Source organism: Staurois parvus, unplaced genomic scaffold, assembly GCF_062004578.1.
Source record: "Staurois parvus isolate SC_StPar_1 unplaced genomic scaffold, SC_StPar_1.0 ptg001752l, whole genome shotgun sequence".
Lineage (NCBI taxonomy): Eukaryota > Metazoa > Chordata > Amphibia > Anura > Ranidae > Staurois > Staurois parvus.
Genome location: NW_028319548.1, coordinates 176583 through 200702, shown reverse-complemented (window position 1 = coordinate 200702; position 24120 = coordinate 176583). Strand labels below are relative to the sequence as shown.

Below are 24120 nucleotides of genomic sequence, written 5' to 3'. Positions count from 1 at the left end.
TCCCTCCTTACACTAGAGTCCGCAATCAAAGTCCATCTTTACATCATGATCCCGATCAGAGTCTCCTCTTATATGAGAGTCCCCACAAGAGCACCCCTTACATAAGAGTCCCCATCAGAGTCCCTTCTTACCTGAGAATCCCCATCAGAGTCTACCCTTACATGAGAGTCCCTATCAGAGTCCATCCTTGCATCATGGTCCAGATCAGAGTCCTCCCTTAAATGAGAGTCCTCAACAGAGTCCTCTCTTACATTAGAGCCCCCATCAGAGTACATCCTACCATGAGAGTCCCTATCAGAGTCCCTCCTTACATCATGGTCCAGATCATCGTAGCCTGATAGGAACTCTGATGTAAAGGGGGGGGGGGACTCTGAAGCGCTCAGGATTATTTAGCATTTCTTCACTCAGTTTTACTTTCTCTGCTGTTCTGATTCATATCATGTTGATTACAAAAAAAAGCTCCCATCTAATTCATTCCTGTAAATGTTATTCATTCATTTCTAAAACATTTTATGGCTCAGAAATATTTGTCCGGAGTCATGAAAAGTGTGGAGACCCCCGTTCTAACCCTTCCCCCGCTCCCCAAAACTTGGGGGGACACCCCAGGCCGCCATTCCACTTGCAGCCTCCTGGAGATCGATCTTCTCGCTCTGCATTTACCAGGTGACGAGGCAGCGAGCGGATGACGTCAGAGAGCCGAGTCACATTGGGGATCTGATCCCGCAGGATACTTTGCAGGAGTTCGCAGTCTTGTCCAATCACTGAACTTCCCGATGACCTGGAAGAAAGTCGCAACAGAATCCGTCACTATTCATCCAGAGAAACGGGGAAAGCTGTGGTGCCTAGAGGGTGCTGCGGTGCCTAGAGGGTGCTGCGGTGCCTAGAGGGCGCTGCGGAGCCTAGAGGGCGCTGAGGAGCCTAGAGGGCGCTGCGGTGCCTAGAGGGCGCGGATGAGCCTAGAGGGCGCTGCGGAGCCTAGAGGGCGCTGAGGAGCCTAGAGGGCGCTGCGGTGCCTAGAGGGCGCGGATGAGCCTAGAGGGCGCTGCGGTGCCTAGAGGGCGCTGCGGTGCCTAGAGGGTGCTGAGGAGCCTAGAGAGCGCTGCGCTGCCTAGAGGGCGCTGCGGTGCCTAGAGAGCGCTGCGCTGCCTAGAGGGCGCGGAGGAGCCTAGAGGGCGCGGAAGAGCCTAGAGGGCGCTGCAGTGCCTAGAGGGTGCTGAGGAGCCTAGAGGGCGCTGCGGTGCTTAGAGGGCGCGGAGGAGCCTAGAGGGCGCTGAGGAGCCTAGAGGGCGCTGAGGTGCCTAGAGGGCGCGGAGGAGCCTAGAGGGCGCTGAGGTGCCTAGAGGGCGCTGAGGAGCCTAGAGGGAGCGCTGAGGTGCCTAGAGGGCGCTGAGGAGCCTAGAGGGCGCTGAGGTGCCTAGAGGGCGCTGAGGAGCCTAGAGGGCGCTGAGGAGCCTAGAGGGCGCGGAGGAGCCTAGAGGGCGCTGAGGAGCCTAGAGGGCGCTGCGGTGCCTAGAGGGCACTGCGGTGCCTAGAGGGTGCTGAGGAGCCTAGAGAGCGCTGCGCTGCCTAGAGGGCGCGGAGGTGCTTAGAGGGCGCGGAGGAGCCTAGAGGGCGCTGAGGAGCCTAGAGGGCGCTGAGGTGCCTAGAGGGCGCGGAGGAGCCTAGAGGGCGCTGAGGTGCCTAGAGGGCGCTGAGGAGCCTAGAGGGCGCGGAGGAGCCTAGAGGGCGCTGAGGTGCCTAGAGGGCGCTGAGGAGCCTAGAGGGCGCTGAGGTGCCTAGAGGGCGCTGAGGAGCCTAGAGGGCGCTGAGGAGCCTAGAGGGCGCGGAGGAGCCTAGAGGGCGCTGAGGAGCCTAGAGGGCGCTGAGGTGCCTAGAGGGCGCTGAGGAGCCTAGAGGGCGCTGAGGAGCCTAGAGGGCGCGGAGGAGCCTAGAGGGCGCTGAGGAGCCTAGAGGGCGCTGAGGAGCCTAGAGGGCGCTGTGGTGCCTAGAGGGCGCTGCGGTGCCTAGAGGGTGCGGAGGAGCCTAGAGGGCGCTGAGGAGCCTAGAGGGCGCTTAGGTGCCTAGAGGGCGCTGAGGAGCCTAGAGGGCGCGGAGGAGCCTAGAGGGTGCTGCGGTGCCTAGAGGGCGCTGAGGAGCAGAGGAGATACAGACATCTGTAATACATGATACAATGTAACAATTCATGACAACGCTGGAGGGAATTCACATTGTCACCGATGGGCGTCCATTTATTGATCGATGTTTGCGAATTCTAAAATGGGGTCCCCGTCTCAGCAGAAGCCCCCTTTCATATCAGAGTCCTCAGTCCCACCAAGTCTAAAATGGGGTCCCCGTCACAGCAGAAGCCCCCTTTCACATCAGTGTGAGTGCAGCGCTTCTCATCCTTTATCCAGTCGCTGCGCCCTTCATAAATATGTAATAGCTTGAGGTATCCCAATTCAAATTGGGGTCACCCCATCACAGCAGAAGCTGTCCTTTTACATCATTGCCCCCTTCATTTCAGAGTCCCACCCAGTCCAAAATGGGGTCCCCCCATCACAGCAGAATCTGTCCTTTTAAATCATTGCCCCCTTAATTTCCGAATCCTATCCAGTCCAAAATGGGGTCCTCCCTGTCACAGCAGAAGCTGTCCTTTTACATCATTGCCCCCTTCATTTCAGAGGCCCACCCAGTCCAAAATGGGGTCCCCCCATCACAGCAGAAGCTGTCCTTTTACATCATTGCCCCCTTCATTTCAGAGTCCCACCCAGGCTAAAATGGGGTCCCCCTGTCACAGCAGGAGCTGTCCTTTTACATCATTGCCCCCTTCATTTCAGAGTCCCACCCAGTTCAAAACGGGGTCCCCCCATCACAGCAGAAGCTGTCCTTTTACATCATTGCCCCCTTCATTTCAGAGTCCCACCTAGGCTAAAATGGGGTACCCGTCACAGCAGAAGCCCCCTTTCATATCAGAGTCCTCAGTCCCCCTATCAGAGTCCCACCAAGTCTAAAATGGGGTACCCCTGTCATGGTAGAAGACCCCTTTCACATCAAAGTCTCCATTTCATATCATATATTTCATAAAATGGGGTACCCCTGTCACAGTAAACGCCCCTTTTCACATCAGAGCTCCCCTTTCATATTAGAGTCCTCAGTCTCTCTTTCAGAATCCCACCCAGTCTAAAATGGGGTACCCCTGTCACAGTAGAAGCCCGTTTCACATCAGAGTCTCCCTTTCATATTAGAGTCCTTAGTCCCCCATCAGAGTCCCACCCAGTCCAAAATTGGGTCCCCCTGTCACATAATAAAAGAACATTGGTTCAGAAGAGAAAACAGTCTAAAGAGCAGGGCTTTCTGTCAGCGGGAATGCGGGGGAACGCAGTTCCGGCAGCTCCAGCACTGAATGTAAGTAATAGTATGGGGAGCTGGTAGGGGGCGGAGACAAGAAGTGACTCAGAAGGAGGGAGTTCCTGCACCTTATACCTATACTAAAAATGGGGCAGCAATGGTTAGCCCTTCCACCTGGCAGTACTCGGGTCATGGTTCAAATCCCAACCACAGCACCACCTGCCTGGAGTTTGCATGTTCTCCCTGTGCCTGCGTGGGCTTCCTCTGGGTACTCCGGTTTCCTCCCACACTCCAAAGACATGCTGGTAGGTGAATTGGATCCTGTCTAAATTGTCCCTAATATGTGTATGTATGAATGTGAGTTAGGGACCTTAGATTGTACGCTCCTCGGGGGCGGGGACTGATGTGAATGTACAATATATATGTAAAGTGCTGTGTATCAGTGCCCATCAGTGAAGGAGAAAAATTACCTGTTTGCTAATCAGTGGAATGCATTTACAAATCAATGTAAAAATATATGTTAAAATGACTTTTTTATATGTTAAAAAAAAATCTGAAGAGTATATTTAACCACTTGAGCTCCAGAGGATTTACCCCCCTTAACCGCTTCAATACCGGGCAATTTTACCCCTTCCCCCCCAGGCCATTTTTCAGGTTTCAGCGCTCTCACACTTTGAATGACAATTGCGCGGTCATACAACATTGTACCCAAACTAAAATTTTATCATTTTCTTCACACAACTAGAGCTTTCTTTTGGTGGTATTTAATCACCGCTGGGGTTTTTATTTTTTGCTAAATTAACAAAAAAAAGACAGAAAATTCTGAAAAAAAAACACATTTTTCTTTGTTTCTGTTATAAAAGTTTACAAATAAATAATTGTTCTTCATAAATTTAGGGCGAGATGTATTCTGCTACATGTCTTTGGTGAAAATAACCCAAATTAGGATGTATTATTTAGTTTGTAGGAAAGTTATAGAGTTCACAAACTATGGGATAGATCTGAATATTGATCAATCCTGAAGTACTGACAGCCAATCTAATTTCTTGAGGTCCAAGAATGTCAGAACAGTACAGATATCCCCCAAATGTCAGGACAGTACAGATATCCCCCAAATGTCAGGACGGTACAGATATCCCCCAAATGCCAGAACAGGACAGATATCCCCCAAATGTCAGGACAGTACAGATACCCCCCAAATGTCAGGACAGTACAGATATCCCCCAAATGTCAGGACAGTACAGATATCCCCCAAATGTCAGGACGGTACAGATACCCCCCAAATGTCAGGACAGTACAGATATCCCCCAAATGTCAGGACGGTACAGATATCCCCCAAATGTCAGGACGGTACAGATATCCCCCAAATGTCAGAACAGTACAGATATCCCCCAAATGTCAGAACAGTACAGATACCCCCCAAATGTCAGGACAGTACAGATATCCCCCAAATGTCAGGACGGTACAGATACCCCCCAAATGTCAGGATAGTACAGATATCCCCCAAATGACCCCTTTTTGCAGAGTAGACAGTCCGACGTACTTCATAAGAGGAATGGCGAGTTTTTTGAAGTTGTATTTTTTTTGTCATAATTTTTCGGAAAATGAAAAAATGAAAAAAATTATTTTCACTATTTTTTTTTTTACATACTGTCAACAGCGTCATCATATAACTGGCATGGCGGTGAACAGGGACACTGACTGGTGACAGTATGAAAAAAATATATATATATTTTTTTTTTTAATTTTTTAAATTTTTTTATTATATTTAATTTTTTATTACATTTTTGTTTATTTTTTTTAAGATTTTTTTTTCATATTTTACTATGACCAAAGTAGTACAATGTTACCATAGTAACATTGTACTACTTTGGGGAAGTGATCAGTATTTTTTTTTTTTTTTTTTTACACAATTTGCTTATAGCAAAGAATTACTTTGCTATAAGCAAGCATTTACCTGAATGATATCAATTCATTTAGCTTTTTTTTTTTTTTTTTTTTTTTGTGCTTAGCTGTGATTTGGTCACAGCTAATCACATGACATGTGCATGTGATTAGCTGTGACCATTCACAGCTAGACACTAGTATACAATGGATGGCATGAATGAAGCCATCCATTGTATACAACTGTCATGTGACCTGCTGTGATTGGTCCGCACGGCCGGTGACAGATCGCACTGCTGCGCCGCTCTGCATTAGCGCAAACTGCGCATGTGCGGGAGTGCAGAGACACATTTGAAGCCGCCAAACGGCCATTGGCCGGGCGGCTAATGGTTAATGACCACGCCTCTTTTTGCTACTCGGCGCTGCACTAATTCAACTGATAATTGCGCGGTCATGCAATGCTGCACCCAAACAAAATTTACGTCCTTTTTTTCACACAAATAGAGCTTTCTTTCGGTGTAATTTGATCACCTGTGCGCTTTTTATTTTTCACGCTATAAACAAAAAAAGGCCAAAAATTTTGAAGAAAAACAATATTTTTTATTTTCAGCTATAATAAATATATAGTAAACTCAAAGTTGGTTATAAATTTAAGCCAAAATGTATTCTACTCCATGTTTTTGGTAAAAAAAATCCCAATAAGTGTATATTGATTGCTTTGTGTGAAGTTATAGCGTCTACAAACTATGGTATAAATACAGCAATTTACGCCATTTTTCTGCTATACAGCGCTGCGCTAGTTTAACGGACAATTGCGCGGTCATGCAATACGGTACATAAATGAAACTTACATCTTTTTTTCCCCACAAATTAAGCTTTCTTTTGGTGGTATTTGATCACCTGTGCGGTTTTTATTTTTTGCGCTATAAAAAAAAAGGCTGAAAATTTTGAGGAAAAAAAATAATATCTTGGACTTTTTGCTATAAAACATGTCCAGTAAAAAAAAAATACAAAAATCAAATTTAGTCATAAATTTCTGCCAAAATGCATTCTGCGACATGTCTTTGCTACAAAAAACCCCAATACGTGTAAATGAATTGGTTTACGTGAAAGTTATAGCGTTTACAAATGGCGGGAAAGATACTGGGATTTTTAGGGGTTTTTTTTATACTAATAATGGCGGCGATCAGCGAATTATGGCGGTGATCAGGGACTTATGGCAGCGACCAGCGACTTATGGCGGGACTGCAGGGGACATTCTGACATTGGGGGGTACTGACTTGGAGTCACTGACATCCCCAAAAACACTAATACAGTGATCAGTGCAAAAAAAAAAAAACTGACACTGTACTAATGGCACTGGGGAGGAAGGGGTTAACTTTATTTTGCAGGGAAGGGTTATAGGAGTGAGGGGGAGTGTTTTACTAGGGGGCGGGGTGTGTACTGGACGGGACAAGGCTGATCAAGAAAGAGAAAGTCTTCTTTCTCGATCAGCTAATCCTCGAGCTGACAGGGAAGTGACAGACAGCACAGCTACTGCAGCTGTGCTCTCTGTCACTGTTTGCCGCCGATCGCTGGGACATAGCTGCTAAGGAGCGGCTGTGACCCGGCGACTGACATCTGTGGCAGTGAACCGCGGGACAAATAGGGCGGTGGCGCGCCTTGCGCGCGCCCCCTATTTGTTTACAAAACACACGTCTTAAAACGTGGTTTTGCCTTTGAGTGCCGCCCTGCCGCCGTACATGTACAGTGGCTGGGCGGCATGCAGTTAAAAAATATATATTTTATTAAATGTATTCTTCAGATTTTTTTTTAAACATATAAAAAAAGTCATTTTAAACATATATTTTTACATTGATTTGTAAATGAATTCCAAAAATGTAGATTAAATGTATTTTTAAAGAATACAGTATATTTAAAATGTATTTGTAAAAATATCTTTCATATACTTTGTAATAAAAACACGTTTCAACATGTAGTGTGTATATATATATACAGTTGCAAGAAAAAGTATGTGAACCCCTTGGGATTATGTGGAGTTTTGCATGAATTGGGCATAAATTCTGAACGTCATTTAAGTCACAACAATAGAAGAACACAGTCTGCTGAACATAATACTACACAAACATTAGATGTTGCCATGGTTTAATTGCACATAACATGTAAACATTCACAGTGCAGGGAGGAAAAAGTATGTGAGGCCCTAGCTTAATGACTTCTCCCAGAGCTAATTGGAGCCAGGAGTGAGCCAACCTTGACTCCAATCAGTGTGATGATATTGGATGTGTTGCTGACAGCTGTCCTGCCCTTAAAAAACACACACCTGTTTGGGTTTACTGGTTTCAAAAAGCACTGTCTGATGTGAACCATGCCTCGCAGAAAAGAGCTCTCAGAAGACCTACGATCAAGAATTGTTGACTTGCATGAAGCTGGAAAGGGTTACAAAAGTATCTCCAAAAGCCTTGATGTTCATGTGTCCACGGTAAGACAGACTGTCTACAAATGGAGAAAGTTTAGCACTGTTGCTACTCTCCCTAGGCGTGGTCATCCTGTAAAAATGACTGCAAGAGCACAGCGCAGCATGCTGCATGAGGTAAAGAAGAATCCTAGAGTGTCAGCTAAAGACCTACAGAAATCTCTGGCACATGCTAACATTTTTGTTGACACATCTACAATAAGGAAAACATTAAACAAGAATGGAGTACATGGGAGGACACCACGGAGGAAGCCATTGCTGTCCAAAAAGAAGATTGCAGCACGTTTGAAGTTTGCAAAAGAGCACCTGGATGTTCCACAGCACTACTGGCAGAATATACTGTGGACAGATGACACCAAGATTGAGTTGTTTGGGAAGAACACACAACACTATGTGTGGAGAATAAAAGGCACAGCACACCAACATCAAAACCTCATCCCCACTGTGAAACATGGCGGAGGGAGCATCATGGTTTGGGGCTGCTTTGCTGCCTCAGGGCCTGGACGGATTGTTGTCATTGATGGGAAAATGAATTCCAGAGTTTATCAAGACATTTTGCAGGAAAACGTACGACCATCTGTCCGCCAACTGAAGCTCCGCAGAGGATGGGTGATGCAACAGGACAATGACCCAAAGCATACAAGTCATTCAACAAAACAATGGCTGCAACAGCACAGAATACGCCTTCTGGAGTGGCCCAGTCAGAGTCCTGACCTCAACCCGATTGAAATGCTGTGGCATGACCTTAAGAGAGCGATTCACACCAGACATCCCAAGAATATTGCTACACTGAAACAGTTTTGTGAAGAGGAGTGCTCCAAAATGACTCCAGATCGTTGTGCAGGTCTGATCTGCAACTACAGGAAACGTTTGGTTGAGGTTATTGCTGCCAAAGGAGGGTCAACCAGTTATTAAGGCCAAAGGTTCACATACTTTTTCCTCCCTGCACTGTGAATGTTTACATGTTATGTGCAATTAAACCATGGCAACATCTAATGTTTGTGTAGTATTATGTTCAGCAGACTGTGTTCTTCTATTGTTGTGACTTAGATGACGTTCAGAGCGCATTGTATGCCCAATTTATGCAAAACTCCACGTAATCCCAAGGGGTTCACATACTTTTTCTTGCAACTGTATATATATTTTTTTTTAATAGAATATATACATACACATATATATATATATTGAAATATATTGAATACAGCCAAAATTGTAGTATTTAAAATATATTTTTCTTTCATATGGGCAGAAATGCAAATCGCATATATCTACGTGATTTTGTGCAGCCCTGCATCAGTATTTCCACTATAGGGCGGCAGGCAAGCGGTTAAATGTAGCGGAATTGTCACTGTGCGCATAAATAAAGCTGAGAAAATATTTTAACAAATGTTGTTGGAAAGATGAACATGCCAAGTTCCATTTGTGAATCGCCCCGCAGACTGTAGTCATCGTGTGCAGGGGACGTAGGACATAAAATCGCAGATAAAGACTTACCTGACTCCACCTTGAATTCTTTGGGTAGCCACATGGAACAGCAATAGAGCCTGCGAATGGCAGAAACAGATTTTATTCACAAAAGAAAGAACAAATGTATTTATATGTAACTACCGGTCATAAAGTGTTCCTGAACCCCCAACAGTGCAATCAGTCTGTAGACGCAGGAAAGCATGCTTGTTATACTCACTGTGGAACCTAAGGGGTTAATCCTCCGCATTGTGTAAAAAGGATGTTTGATCCTGTCTTCTCTGATCCTCCTCTTCTACTGGGACATCTGCTGATAGTACAGAGCCTTGGGGGAAAGCTGTACATGCTCATTTTGGTGTGTATTACTATTGAGTGGTTTTGTTTTTTTTTTGCATGTGATCAGCACAGGGCCAATCAGCACTGTCCAGACAGAGATTGGGGGTTCTGCATCCTCCTACAGCAGAATGAAATCTCTTCCTACAAGCTTTAACCAGTGCTCTGCTGGACACTGATAGAAGTCACAAGACTGCTATATACTGCTGATGAGAAAAGGGATTTAGCAGTTTATATTTACTAAAATAATTGCATTTCCATGTTCTGTGTACCGTGGGGGGACCAGATATAGTGAATGCGGGGTCTGGGGAGAGCGGATATAGTGAATGCAGGGTCCGGGGAGAGCAGATATAGTGCATGCGGGGTCCGGGGAGAGCGGAATGCTGGGTCCGGGGAGAGCGGATATAGTGAATGCGGGGTCCGGGGAGAGCGGATATAGTGAATGCGGGGTCCGGGGAGAGCGGATATAGTGAGTGCAGGGTCCGGGGAGAGCGGATATAGTGAATGCGGGGTCCGGGGAGAGCGGATATAGTGAATGCGGGGTCCGGGGAGAGCGGATATAGTGAATGCGGGGTCCGGGGAGAGCGGATATAGTGAATGCGGGGTACGGGGAGAGCGGATATAGTGAATGCGGGGTCCGGGGAGAGCGGATATAGTGAATGCGGGGTCCGGGGAGAGCGGATATAGTGAATGCGGGGTCTGGGGAGAGCGGATATAGTGAATGCGGGGTCCGGGGAGAGCGGATATAGTGAATGCGGGGTCCGGGGAGAGCGGATATAGTGAATGCGGGGTCCGGGGAGAGCGGATATAGTGAATGCGGGGTCCGGGGAGAGCGGATATAGTGAATGCGGGGTCCGGGGAGACCGGATATAGTGAATGCGGGGTCTGGGGAGAGCGGACATAGTGAATGCGGGGTCCGGGGAGACCAGATATAGGTAATGTAGGGTCCTGGTTTTTTTTTAACACTTTAAAGCAGTGGTCTCCAAATTGCGGCCCTTTGCTTGCCTCTATACAGCTCTCGGAGTACTATTCCTTCCACTGACACCAACTATGGGGCACTATTCCTCCCACTGACATCAATGATGGGGCACTATTCCTCCCACTGATGCCAATGTTGGGGGACTATTCCTCCCACTGACACCAATGATGGGACACTATTCCTCTCACTGACACCAATGATGGGACACTATTCCTCTCACTGACACCAATGATGGGACACTATTCCTCCCACTGACACCAATGACGGGGCACTATTCCTCCCACTGATGCCAATGATGGGGCACTATTCCTCTCACTGACACCAATGATGGGACACTATTCCTCCCACTGACACCAATGAAGGGACACTATTCCTCCCACTGATGCCAATGATGGGGCACTATTCCTCCCACTGACACCAATGATGGGACACTATTCCTCCCACTGACACCAATGATGGGGCACTATTCCTCCCACTGACACCAATGATGGGACACTATTCCTCCCACTGACACCAATGATGGGGCACTATTCCTCCCACTGACACCAATGATGGGGCACTATTCCTCCCACTGATGCCAATGATGGGGCACTATTCCTCCCACTGATACCAATGATGGGGCACTATTCCTCCCACTGACACCAATGATGGGGCACTATTCCTCCCACTGATACCAATGATGGGGCACTATTCTTCCCACTGACACCAATGATGGGGCACTATTCCTCCCACTGACACCAATGATGGGGCACTATTCCTCCCACTGATGCCAATGATGGGGCACTATTCCTCCCACTGACGCCAATGATGGGGCACTATTCCTCCCACTGACACCAATGAAGGGACACTATTCCTCCCACTGATGCCAATGATGGGGCACTATTCCTCTCACTGACACCAATGATGGGACACTATTCCTCCCACTGACGCCAATGATGGGGCACTATTCCTCCCACTGACACCAATGATGGGGCACTATTCCTCCCACTGATGCCAATGATGGGGCACTATTCCTCCCACTGACACCAATGATGGGGCACTATTCCTCCCACTGACGCCAATGATGGGGCACTATTCCTCCCACTGATGCCAATGATGGGGCACTATTCCTCTCACTGACACCAATGATGGGACACTATTCCTCCCACTGACACCAATGAGGGGGCACTATTCCTCCCACTGACACCAATGATGGGGCACTATTCCTCCCACTGACACCAATGATGGGGCACTATTCCTCCCACTGTCGCCAATGATGGGGCACTATTCTTCCCATTGACACCAGTGATGGGGCAGTATTCCTCCCACTGATGCCAATGTTGGGGCACTATTCCTCCCACTGACACCAATGATGGGTCACTATTCCTCCCACTGACACCAATGAAGGGACACTATTCCTCCCACTGACACCAATGATGGGGGACTATTCCTCCCACTGACACCAATGATGGGACACTATTCCTCTCACTGACACCAATAATGGGACACTATTCCTCCCACTGACACCAATGATGGGGCACTATTCCTCCCACTGATGCCAATGATGGGGCACTATTCCTCTCACTGACACCAATGATGGGACACTATTCCTCCCACTGACACCAATGATGGGGCACTATTCCTCCCACTGATGCCAATGATGGGGCACTATTCCTCCCACTGACACCAATGATGGGGCACTATTCCTCCACTGACACCAATGATGGGGCACTATTCCTCCCACTGACACCAATGATGGGGCACTATTCCTCCCACTGATACCAATGATGGGGCACTATTCTTCCCACTGACACCAATGATGGGGCACTATTCCTCCCACTGACACCAATGATGGGGCACTATTCCTCCCACTGACACCAATGATGGGGCACTATTCCTCCATCCACTGACTACAAGCACTATGTAATTTTTTTTTTTACTCCCACTGGCCACTCCGGCCTCCCTAAAGTCTGAAAGATACTAAGCCGGCCCCCTTGTTTAGAACGTTTGGAGACCCCTGCTTTAAAGCATATCTACGGGCAAAATGAAAAATCCTGTCTTCATTTCCACATTGTGTTCCAATTATTTCTCGCCACCTCCTATTAATCTCAACCATCTAGAATTTGAGAAATCCCACACATCTCCTTCCTGGAATTCTGTGACACGTATTTTCTACGTCCTGTTAGTAGGCACCACTGTGTCACACATCTCCCAGAGCCTCCCTTTTGTGAGGAGGAGCTTCAGGAAGCGGAATCAGTACAGAAATTGCTGCTTTCAGGCAACATGACTATACAGTGCAGGAAATGCGTATTTGCTCCCCGGCTGATGCTGAATGTTCGCCCCTCACACAGAAATGATCGGTCTAACAATGGAATGTTCGCCCCTCACACAGAAATGATCGGTCTAACAATGGAATGTTCGCCCCTCACACAGAAATGATCGGTCTAACAACGGAATGTTCGCCCCTCACACAGAAATGATCGGTCTAACAATGGAATGTTCGCCCCTCACACAGAAATGATCGGTCTAACAATGGAATGTTCGCCCCTCACACAGAAATGATCGGTCTAACAATGGAATGTTCGGTGTAACACTGAGAGACAGAATACAACAACAAATTCAGCAGAAATGTGTCTAACAAATGATGACTGATCTGCATGTTCATGAGGGAAAGAAGGATTTGATCCCCATCACAAAACATGACTTAGTACTTGGTGGCCAATCCCTTGTTGGCCATCACAGAGGTCAGACGTTTCCTGGAGTTGGCCCCCAGGTTCGCACACTTCTCAGGAGGGATTTTGGCCCACTCCTCTTGGCAGATCCTCTCCAAGTCATTAAGGTTTGGTGGCTGACGTTTGACAACTCGAACTTTCAGCTCCCTCCACAGATTTTCAATCAGATGAAGGTCTGGAGACTGGCTAGGCCACTCCAGGACCTTAATGTGCTTCTTCTTGAGCCGCTCCTTTGTTGCCTTGGCCGTGTGTTTTGGGTCATTGTCATGCTGGAACACCCATCCACCACCCATTTTCAATGCCCTGGCTGAGGGAAGAAGGTTCTCACCCAAGATTTGATGGTACATTGCCCCGTCCATCGTCCCTTTGATGCGGTGCAGTTGTCCTGTCCCCTTAGCAGAAAAACACCCCCAAAGCAGAATGTTTCCACCACCATGTTTCACAGTTGGGAAGGTGTTCTTGGGGTCATAGGCAGCATTCCTCCTCCTCCAAACACGACGAGTTGAGTTGATGCCAAAGTGCTGGATTTTGGTCTCATCTGACCACAACACTTCCCACCAGTCCTCCTCTGCATCATTCAGATGTTCAGTGGCAGACTTCAGACGGGCCTGGACATGGGCTTTCTTGAGCAGAGGGACCTTGCGGGCACTGCAGGATGTCAGTCCTTGTCGGCGTAGTGTGTTACCAATTGTTTTCTTGGTGACTGTGGTCCCAGCTGCCTGGAGATCATTGACAAGATCCTCACGTGTAGTTCTGGGATGATTCCTCACTGTTCTCATGATCATTGACACTCCACGAGGTGAGATCTTGCATGGTGCACCAGACCTAGGGAGACTGACACGTGTTTTGTGTTTCTTCTATTTGTGAATGATTGCACCAACTGTTGTCACCTTCTCACCAAGCTGCTTGGCCATAGTTTGGTAGCCCAGTCCAGCCTTGTGTAGGTCTACCATCTTGTTCCTGACATCCTTGGACAGCTCTTTGGTCTTTGCCATGGTGGAGAGTTTGGAATCTGATGGTTTGATTGCTCCTGTGGACAGGTGTCTGTTATACAGGTAACACAATGAGATTAGCAGCACTCCCTTTAAGAGACTGCTTCTAATCTCAGCTTGTTACCTGTATGAGAGACACCTGGGAGCCAGAAATCCTGCTGAATGATAGGGGATCAAATCCTTCTTTCCCTCATGAACATGCAGATCCGTCATCATTTGTTAGACGCATTTCTGCTGAATTTGTTGTTGTATTCTGTCTCTCAGTGTTACACCGAACATTCCATTGTTAGACCGATCATTTCTGTGTGAGGGGCGAACATTCCATTGTTAGACCGATCATTTCTGTGTGAGGGACGAACATTCCATTGTTAGACCGATCGTTTCTGTGTGAGGGGCGAACATTCCATTGTTAGACCGATCGTTTCTGTGTGAGGGGCAAACATTCCATTGTTAGACCGATCGTTTCTGTGTGAGGGGCGAACATTCCATTGTTAGACCGATCGTTTCTGTGTGAGGGGCGAACATTCCATTGTTAGACCGATCATTTCTGTGTGAGGAGCGAACATTCCATTGTTAGACCGATCATTTCTGTGTGAGGGGCGAACATTCCATTGTTAGACCGATCATTTCTGTGTGAGGGGCGAACATTCAGCATCAGCCGGGGAGCAAATACGCATTTCCTTCACTGTATTGTACATTCCCATCAGTCTCCGCCCCTGAGGAGGGTACAATCTAAGGTCCCTAACTCAAATGCAAATACACATTTCCTTCACTGTATGTGGTCAGTGACATCACTGGCGCAAGGTACTCCCTCCCCCCTCACACCCAAGCGGGTAACTGAAAATAATTGGGCATTTGTAGGCTTCATGCATGCACACTGGACACTGGCCATCCCTCCTGCATATCTTTCCTTCTGGAAGCAGCATTTTGGCAATAAAAAATGCTTGACGCTTGTAAACACGTTTGGGCACGCCGAGCGCTTGGGAGCGAATTCATTTCATTGGCCAGAATATAAATTTATGAATTAATGCTCAAGCACTGGACGCACACGGCAAGAAATTTCTCTACTAAAACCCTTCTGCTCCTGGACACGCTGGCAGAGGGGCTTATTCTGGCTCTAAACACTTATGTGTGCACATAGGATGACATGGAGGGGCGCTTAGAGGCAAGAAAAAAAAAAAAAGCCAGACAGGGGTGGACAACTCATGGGGCCCCCGGGCAATAGGGGATCATGGGGCCCCCGTGTCCTTGCCCAAACTCAAAAAAGCCTATGAAAAGGTACCAGGAGCATCTCATGGGGCCCCCTACTGACCCCAAGCCCTCGGGCAGGGCCCGAGTTTTCAAATGGTCAGTCCGTCCCTGAAGCCAAATGACCCCAACATCAGCGCTAAAAACGTCCAGCGTGCACGAGGCTGAACACCAAGCAACGCGTGCAGCAGCCCTTTACTCCGGGTTCACACCTAAGCGGTTTCCGCAGCGTTTTGCAGAAACGCAGTACAGTCCATTTACCATGATTTCCTATGGGACCGGTTCACATCTCCGTGTTTTCACCCGCTGCGTTTTTTGGAGAGGGTCAGGGACCGATTTTGATGGTTCTTCCCCATTTCGTTTAACGGGCATGTTGGAAAATTCGCGAAAAACGACTGATTTTCAAAATCATTGGTGGCACCATCGGATTACAGAACGAACTACATTTTCAATCGCAAAAATCGCTTGGAATTCGACCCGTGTATGGCCTGCTTTAGTCTGCTGTTTTTCAAAAGCACAAGCTTTCCAGCAGAATGTATCAGTTTACATCAGTGGTTCTCAACCTTTCTAACGCCGCGACCCCTTAATACAGTTCCTCATGTTGTGGTGACCCCCAACCATAAAATTATTTTTGTTGCTACTTCATAACTGTAATTTTGCAGTAGGAGGAATAGTGCCACGTCATTGGTATCAGTGGGAGGAATAGTGCCCCGTCATTGGTGTCAGTGGGAGGAATAGTGCCCCGTCATTGGTGTCAGTGGGAGGAATAGTGCCCCGTCATTGGTGTCAGTGGGAGGAATAGTGCCCCATCATTGGTGTCAGTGGGAGGAATAGTGCCCCATCATTAGTGTCAGTGGGAGGAATAGTGCCCCATCGTTGGTGTCAGTGGGGGGAATAGTGCCACGTCATTGGTATCAGTGGGAGGAATAGTGCCCCGTCATTGGTGTCAGTGGGAGGAATAGTGCCCCCTTCATTGGTGTCAGTGGGAGGAATAGTGCCCCGTCATTGGTGTCAGTAGGAGGAATAGTGCCCCGTCATTGGTATCAGTGGGAGGAATAGTGCCCCGTCATTGGTGTCAGTGGGAGGAATAGTGCCCCCTTCATTAGTGTCAGTGGGAGGAATAGTGCCCCGTCATTGGTGTCAGTGGGAGGAATAGTGCCCCGTCATTGGTGTCAGTGGGAGCAATAGTGCCCCGTCATTGGTGTCAGTGGGAGGAATAGTGCCCCGTCATTGGTGTCAGTGGGAGGAATAGTGCCCCGTCATTGGTATCAGTGGGAGGAATAGTGCCCCGTCATTGGTATCAGTGGGAGGAATAGTGCCCCGTCATTGGTGTCAGTGGGAGGAATAGTGCCCCATCATTGGTGTCAGTGTGAGGAATAGTGTCCCATCATTGGTATCAGTGGGAGGAATAGTGCCCCATCATTGGTGTCAGTGTGAGGAATAGTGTCCCATCATTGGTGTCAGTGGGAGGAATAGTGCCCCATCATTGGTGTCAGTGTGAGGAATAGTGCCCCATCATTGGTATCAGTGGGAGGAATAGTGCCCCATCATTGGTATCAGTGGGGGGGAATAGTGTCCCATCATTGGTATCAGTGGGAGGAATAGTGCCCCATCATTGGTGTCAGTGGGAGGAATAGTGCCCCATCATTGGTATAAGTGGGAGGAGGAATAGTGCCCCATCCTTGGTGTCAGTGGGGGGAGGAATAGTGCCCCATCCTTGGTGTCAGTGGGGGGAGGAATAGTGCCCCATCCTTGGTGTCAGTGGGGGGAGGAATAGTGCCCCATCCTTGGTGTCAGTGGGGGGAGGAATAGTGCCCCATCCTTGGTGTCAGTGGGGGGAGGAATAGTGCCCCATCCTTGGTGTCAGTGGGGGGAGGAATAGTGCCCCATCCTTGGTGTCAGTGGGGGGAGGAATTGTGCCCCATCCTTGGTGTCAGTGGGGGGAGGAATTGTGCCCCATCGTTGGTGTCAGTGGGGGGAGGAATCGTGCCCCATCGTTGGTGTCATTTGGGGGAGGAATCGTGCCTCATCGTTGGTGTCAGTGGGGAGAATAGTGTCCCATCGTTGGTGTCAGTGGGAGGAATAGTGCCCCATCGTTGGTGTCAGTGGGAGGAATAGTGCCCCATCGTTGGTGTCAGTGGGAGGAATAGTGTCCCATCGTTGGTGTCAGTGGGAGGAATAGTGCCCCATCATTGGTGTCAGTGGGAGGAATAGTGCCCCATCGTTGGTGTCAGTGGGAGGAATAGTGCCCCATCGTTGGTGTCAGTGGGAGGAATAGTGTCCCATCGTTGGTGTCAGTGGGAGGAATAGTGCCCCATCGTTGGTGTCAGTGGGAGGAATAGTGCCCCATCGTTGGTGTCAGTGGGAGGAATAGTGTCCCATCGTTGGTGTCAGTGGGAGGAATAGTGCCCCATCGTTGGTGTCAGTGGGAGGAATAGTGCCCCATCGTTGGTGTCAGTGGGAGGAATAGTGTCCCATCGTTGGTGTCAGTGGGAGGAATAGTGCCCCATCATTGGTATTAGTGACACCAATGATGGGGCACTATTCCCACTGACACCAATGATACTTACCTTGCAGACCCCTGCTCCAGCCTGGGCTCGCTCGCTCCCTCCCTCTCCCATGGTACCAACACTTATCTGTCAGATGTCTTCCTTCTCCGGCCGCTCTCCTCCTCTTCACTCGCTCGATCTTCGCGGTGCCGCTCGGCTCCTCCTCTCCAAGCTCCACCTCTTTGCCGGTGATTGGCCGCCTGTGTGCCTCTCCTGAGCTACAGTGCCGGCGGCCAATCACAGGCGAGGATTGATCTCGAGGTGTGTCCAGATGACAGGGGCGGCATGTCATCCCGCCCACACCTGGAGACGGCGGTGGCGGCGGCGAGGAGCGGTGTCTCGGTTCCTAAGACCATCGGAAATATGTGTTTTCCGATGGTCTTAGGCGACCCCTGTGGAAGCGTCGTTCGACCCCCAAAGGGGTCGCGACCCCCAGGTTGAGAACCGCTGGTTTACATGGATAAGACAAACCACTGACCACAGACAATGTAGGGGCGGATTGACAACTCATGGGGCCCCCAGGCAATAGGGGATCATGGGGCCCCTGTGTCTTTGCCCAAACACAAAAAAGCCTATGAAAAAGATACCAGGGGCATCTCATGTGGCCCCCTATGGACCCCGGGCCCTCGGGCAGTGCCCGAGTTTCCAAATGGTCAGTCCGCCCCTGGTGCAATGATCAGCTTTTATTTATTCATGTAAAACCTTTATCCCAAAAGGAAAAAACCTGTTTGCTGTAACTGATTATAAAGTGTGAGCCGGAGTTTGGCTTCAATTTGTTAGTGTGTTTAAATCTGTTAATACACTAACGCTCCCCTCCCCCCAGACGGACAATGCTGCTGCCTGCTGTGCCTCCTGTGCTCATTCATCCAGAGTGTGTGTGTGTAAAGGGGGGGAGGAGCGCTCTAATTCAGAAGGAGTGTAACTGGCCAAATCACCAGGTGAAAACAGAGGGGGAAAAAAAAAAGAGAAAACTAATGCAGCCGCCACATCTAATGACTGGTAAGCTGCAATATGGAACATTTGTGGTTTTGGGTTTAATACCGCTTTATTTGTTCCAGCGTGACCCCATATTCAACCTCTTTTTATGTTGACCGGATAGTTGTAGTTTACCTGTTGCTGATTCCATTTCACATCCACCAGACTGTCCGGGTCAGACACTAGTTCCTGGGCCCGTGTGCGCAAATAAATGAGTGGCAATGAAAGTAGAAGATGTCCCAGATCCTGCAGCCCTTGTGTTACATTCCGTGCAGCCTGCAAGTAAGGACACAAGTATATCTATAATAAAATGAAATATACACTACATTGCCAAAAGTATTGGCCCCGCCCTCCCAATCATGTGATTCAGGTGTTCCAATCCCCTCCCAATCATGTGATTCAAGTGTTCCAATCCCCTCCCAATCATGTGATTCAGGTGTTCAATCCCCTCCCAATCATGTGATTCAGGTGTTCCAATCCCCTCCCAATCATGTGATTCAGGTGTTCAATCCCCTCCCAATCATGTGATTCAGGTGTTCCAATCCCCTCCCAATCATGTGATTCAGGTGTTCCAATCCCCTCCCAATCATGTGATTCAAGTGTTCCAATCCCCTCCCAATCATGTGATTCAGGTGTTCAATCCCCTCCCAATCATGTGATTCAGGTGTTCCAATCCCCTCCCAATCATGTGATTCAGGTGTTCAATCCCCTCCCAATCATGTGATTCAGGTGTTCCAATCCCCTCCATGGACACAGGTGTATACAATCAAGCCCCTAGGCATGCAGACGGCTTCTACAAACATTGGTGAAAGAATGGGTCGCTCTCAGGAGCTCAGTGACTCCAAGCGTGGTCCCATGATAGGTGGCCACCTGGGCAATAAGTCCATCCGTGACATTTCCTGGCTACTAAATATTCCACGCTCAACTGTTAGTGGGATTATAACAAAGTGGAAGCAACTGGGAACAACAGCCACTCAGCCACCAAGTGGTAGGCCACGTCACATGACAGGGCGGGGTCAGCGCATGCTGAAGCGCACAGTGCGCAGAAGTCACCAACTGTCTGCAGAGTCAATAGCTAAAGACCTCCAAACTTGGTGTGGCCACAGATGAGCCCAACAACAGTGCGTAGAGAGCTTCATGGAATGGGTTTCCATGGCCGAGCAGCTGCATCCAAGCCTTACATCTCCAAGTGCAATGCAAAGCGGCGGATGCCGTGGTGTAAAGCACGCCGCCACTGGACTCTAGAGCAGAGGAGGTGTTCTCTGGAGTGACCAATCACACTTCTCTGTCTGGCAATCCGATGGACATGTCTGGGTTTGGCGGTTGCCAGGATAACGACACTTCCCACACTGCATTGTGCCAAGTGTAAAGTTTGTTGGAGGGGGGATTATGGTGGGGGGTTGTTTTTCAGGGGTTGGGCTTGGCCCCCTAGTTCCAGTGAAGGGAACTCTTAAGGTGACATTTTGGACAATTTCATGCTCCCAACTTTGTGGGAGGAGTTTGGGGATGGCCCCTTCCTGCTCCAGCATGACTGCCCACCAGTGCACAAAGCAAGGTCCATAAAGACATGGAGGAGCCAGTTTGGGGTGGAGGAACTTGACTGTCCTGCACAGAGTCCTGACCTCAACCCCATAGAACACCTTTGGGATGAATTAGAGTGGAGACTGCGAGCCAGGCCTCCTCCCCCGACATCAGTGCCTGACCTGACAAATGTGCTTCTGGAAGAATGGTCCAACCTTCCCATAGACACCCTCCTAAACCTTGTGGACGGCCTTCCCAGAAGAGTTGAAGCTGTTATAGCTGCAAAGGGCGGGGCCAACTCATTATTGAACCCTACGGACTAAGACTGGGGGCCATCAAAGGTCATGTGTGTGGAAAGGGCGGGGCCAACTCAATATTGAACCCTACGGACTAAGACTGGGGGGCCATTAAAGGTCATGTGTGTGGAAAGGCCGGCGGCCCAATACTTGGGGCAATCTAGTGTATAAGGAGTCCATATCCCTGTTTTACTGGTCAACTAAAATGTCGGCAGATTCTCCCATGCCAGATTCATACATACCCACAATGTCCTAATGGCGGCCAGTGTTTGGGCATAACTCAGCGAGTGTAAAGGATTGGTCAAAGCTGGGAGAAGTTCTTGAAGCTGATTGGCTGATAACTCTTGCAGGAACATAGGGCTGAGCCCCAGAACCAAGGAGCCCATATTTGATAGCATCTCATCGGAGATCTAATAAGGAAAAATATCTGAGGTCTGTCCTTCGTTCAAGACATTCAAATACGTCATTACTATGTAGCCTTCATTCACACCGGTGGGATTCGGAACTGTCAGATCGCATGACAAGTCGCACGTCATTGCCAGTATTGGAACCGTTCACACTGCTGCGACTCATGTTGCAGCGACTTTGAAAACGGCATCCTGCACTGCTTTTTTCTGATTAAATTGCGACTTGCATAGTTTTCTGTCAAAGTCGCAATCGGAGGTGCAAATCACACTGATCTGCAGCTTTGAAATCACGCTAAAGTAGCGCGATTTCAAAACCGCACCAATGTGAACCAGGGCTTAAATAAAAAAAAATAAATAAATAAAAAAAAATTATATATATATATATACACACACATATATATATATATGTACATACATACACACGCACACACATATACACACAAATATTGCAGCACTTACATTGTAAAATAAAATAAAATTATTATTATATATATATATATCATATATATAACAGCCAAACATATCAAATTGTGAAATCTCTCCACTAAAAAGAGTATACCAATGTCATTAAAGCTCCATGCACACTAGTGTTTTTTAAGCTCAAAAAACACAGAATAAAAAACAGGATAAAAAAGCTGGGTAAAAAACACAGGATAAGAAATGCTGGTAATAGCAGTTTTTAGTAGCACTCAGAAAAGTTTAGGAGCATTAGTGTTTTTTTGGTGTTTTTGCAGTTAAAAAATTAAAAAGCTGTTAGGGGCGTTTTAATAGCGTTTAGTAGTATTTAGTGTTTTTTTTTCTACTGGAAAAACACTCCAAAAAACTCTACAAAAACAGTTTTTTTTCTTCTCCTAGAAACTATTCTCCTATTAGCTAAAACAATGCTAACAGCTTAACGTAGTGCGCATGGGCACACAGGACACACAGGGCACACAGGACACACAGGGCACACAGGACACACAGGGCACACAGGACACACAGGGCACACAGGACACACAGGGCACACAGGGCACACAGGGCACACAGGGCACACAGGGCACACAGAACACACAGGGCACACAGGACACACAGGACACACAGGGCACACAGGGCACACAGGACACACAGGACACACAGGGCACACAGGGCACACAGGACACACAGGGGCACACAGGGCACACAGGACACACAGGACACACAGGACACACAGGGCACACAGGGCACACAGGGCACACAGGGCACACAGGACACACAGGGCACACAGGACACACAGGGCACACAGGACGCACAGGGCGCACAGGGCGCACAGGACGCACAGGACGCACAGGGCGCACAGGGCGCACAGGAGGCGCAGGACACGCAGGGCACGCAGGGCACGCAGGGCACGCAGGACACGCAGGGCACGCAGGGCACGCAGGACACGCAGGGCACACAGAACACACAGGGCACACAGGGCACACAGGAGAACAAGATTCAGCTTCTAGGAGCAGAACAAAATTCTGATAACAGCTTCTAAGAGCTTAAAAAAAACACCAGTGTGCACAGAGCCTAAGCCTACTTTTGTAGCTCAAATTGGGCAGATTTGCACATTTTTGGCGTGTTTTTATTCCCATAGAAAAGAATAGAAACGTGCGTTTTGCGTGATTTTCTGCTCAAATGAAAAAAAAATATAAAAATAAATAGTAATAATATATGAATAAATAAATGTTAAATAAATACACATAACAAACCATAATAAATAATAATGAACCCCTAACCTTAAAAAAAAAAAGAAACAAATTAATATTATTATTAATAATAATAATCACCCAAACAAAGAAATCCATTATTATTTTTTTACTTTTTTTTTTACATTTTAGGGGGTTAAGTTTATGGGTTAATTATTATTACAAGTATTTAAGATTATTTTTGAGGAGGAGGAGGAAGAAGGAGGAGGAGGAGGAAGAAGAAGAAGGAGGAGAGGAAGAAGGAAGAAGAAGGAGGAGGAGGAGGGAGGAGGAGGAAGGAGAAGGAAGAAGAAGGAAGAAGGAGGAGGAAGGAGGAGGAAGGAGGAGGAAGGAAGGAAAGAGGAGGAGGAGGAAGGAAGAAGGAGGAAGAAGGAGGAGGAAGAAGGAGGAGGAAGGAAAAAGGAGGAGGAGGAAGGAGGAGGAGGAGGAAGGAGGAGGAGGAAAGAGGAGGAGGAAGAAGGAGAAGAAAGAAGAAGGAAGAAGGAGGAAGAAGGAGGAGGAAGGAGGACGAAGGAGGAGGAAGGAAGGAAAGAGGAGGAGGAGGAAGGAAGAAGGAGGAAGAAGGAGGAGGAAGAAGGAGGAGGAAGGAAAAAGGAGGAGGAGGAAGGAGGAGGAGGAGGAAGGAGGAGGAGGAAGAAGGAGAAGGGAGGAGGGAGGAGGAAGAAGGAGGGAGGAGGAAGAAGGAGAAGGAGGGAGGAGGAAGAAGGAGAAGGAAGGAGGAGGAGGAAGAAGGAGAAGGAGGGAGGAGGAGGAAGAAGGAGAAGGAGGGAGGAGGAGGAAGGAGGAGGGAGGAAGGAGGAAGGAGGAGGAAGGAGAAGGAGGGAGGATGAGGAGGAGGAAGGAGGAGTAGGAGGAGGAAGGAGGAGGAGGAAGAAGGAGAAAGGAGGAGGAGGAAGAAGGAGGAAGGAAGAGGAGGAAGGATGAGGAGGAAAAAGGAGGAAGGAGGAGGAGGAGAGGGAGGAGGAGGAGGAGAGGAGGAGGAGAGGAGGAGGAGGAAGGAGGAAGGAAGAGGAGGAAGAAGGAGGGAGGAGCATGAGTCCAATCGCATGTGATCCCAGCCTCAATCTCCCAGACACAAGCGGGTCAGAACTTACCTTTCCACTGTTTAGGATTTTCTGAACAAACACCCGAGCCTGTAAGAGAATAAAATAAAGAAAAAAAATGTATAAAAAGCTTCCATTACAAATGACAATAACAGCATAATAGGAGACTACTGATGAGATTAAAGTCTCAGGACCAGTTCACACTCCAT

The 24120-nt window shown here is 48.3% G+C and overlaps 1 protein-coding gene across 1 annotated transcript in view; it reads right to left on the bottom strand.

Moving 5' to 3' along the window:
- Window positions 1-660: 660 nt before the first annotated feature.
- LOC149434512 (uncharacterized) overlaps window positions 661-24120 on the bottom strand; it is a gene marked incomplete at its 3' end in the record, with an annotated part of 99967 nt that continues 76507 nt past the window's right edge. Inside the window, exons 11-15 of the mRNA XM_089663695.1 lie at window positions 23963-24001; window positions 20998-21165; window positions 19074-19214; window positions 9182-9231; window positions 661-778 (exon numbers count right to left, since the gene is read on the bottom strand). Of these exons, the coding sequence (XP_089519821.1) occupies window positions 661-778; window positions 9182-9231; window positions 19074-19214; window positions 20998-21165; window positions 23963-24001 (516 nt within the window). The remainder of the gene's footprint in view (window positions 779-9181; window positions 9232-19073; window positions 19215-20997; window positions 21166-23962; window positions 24002-24120) is intronic.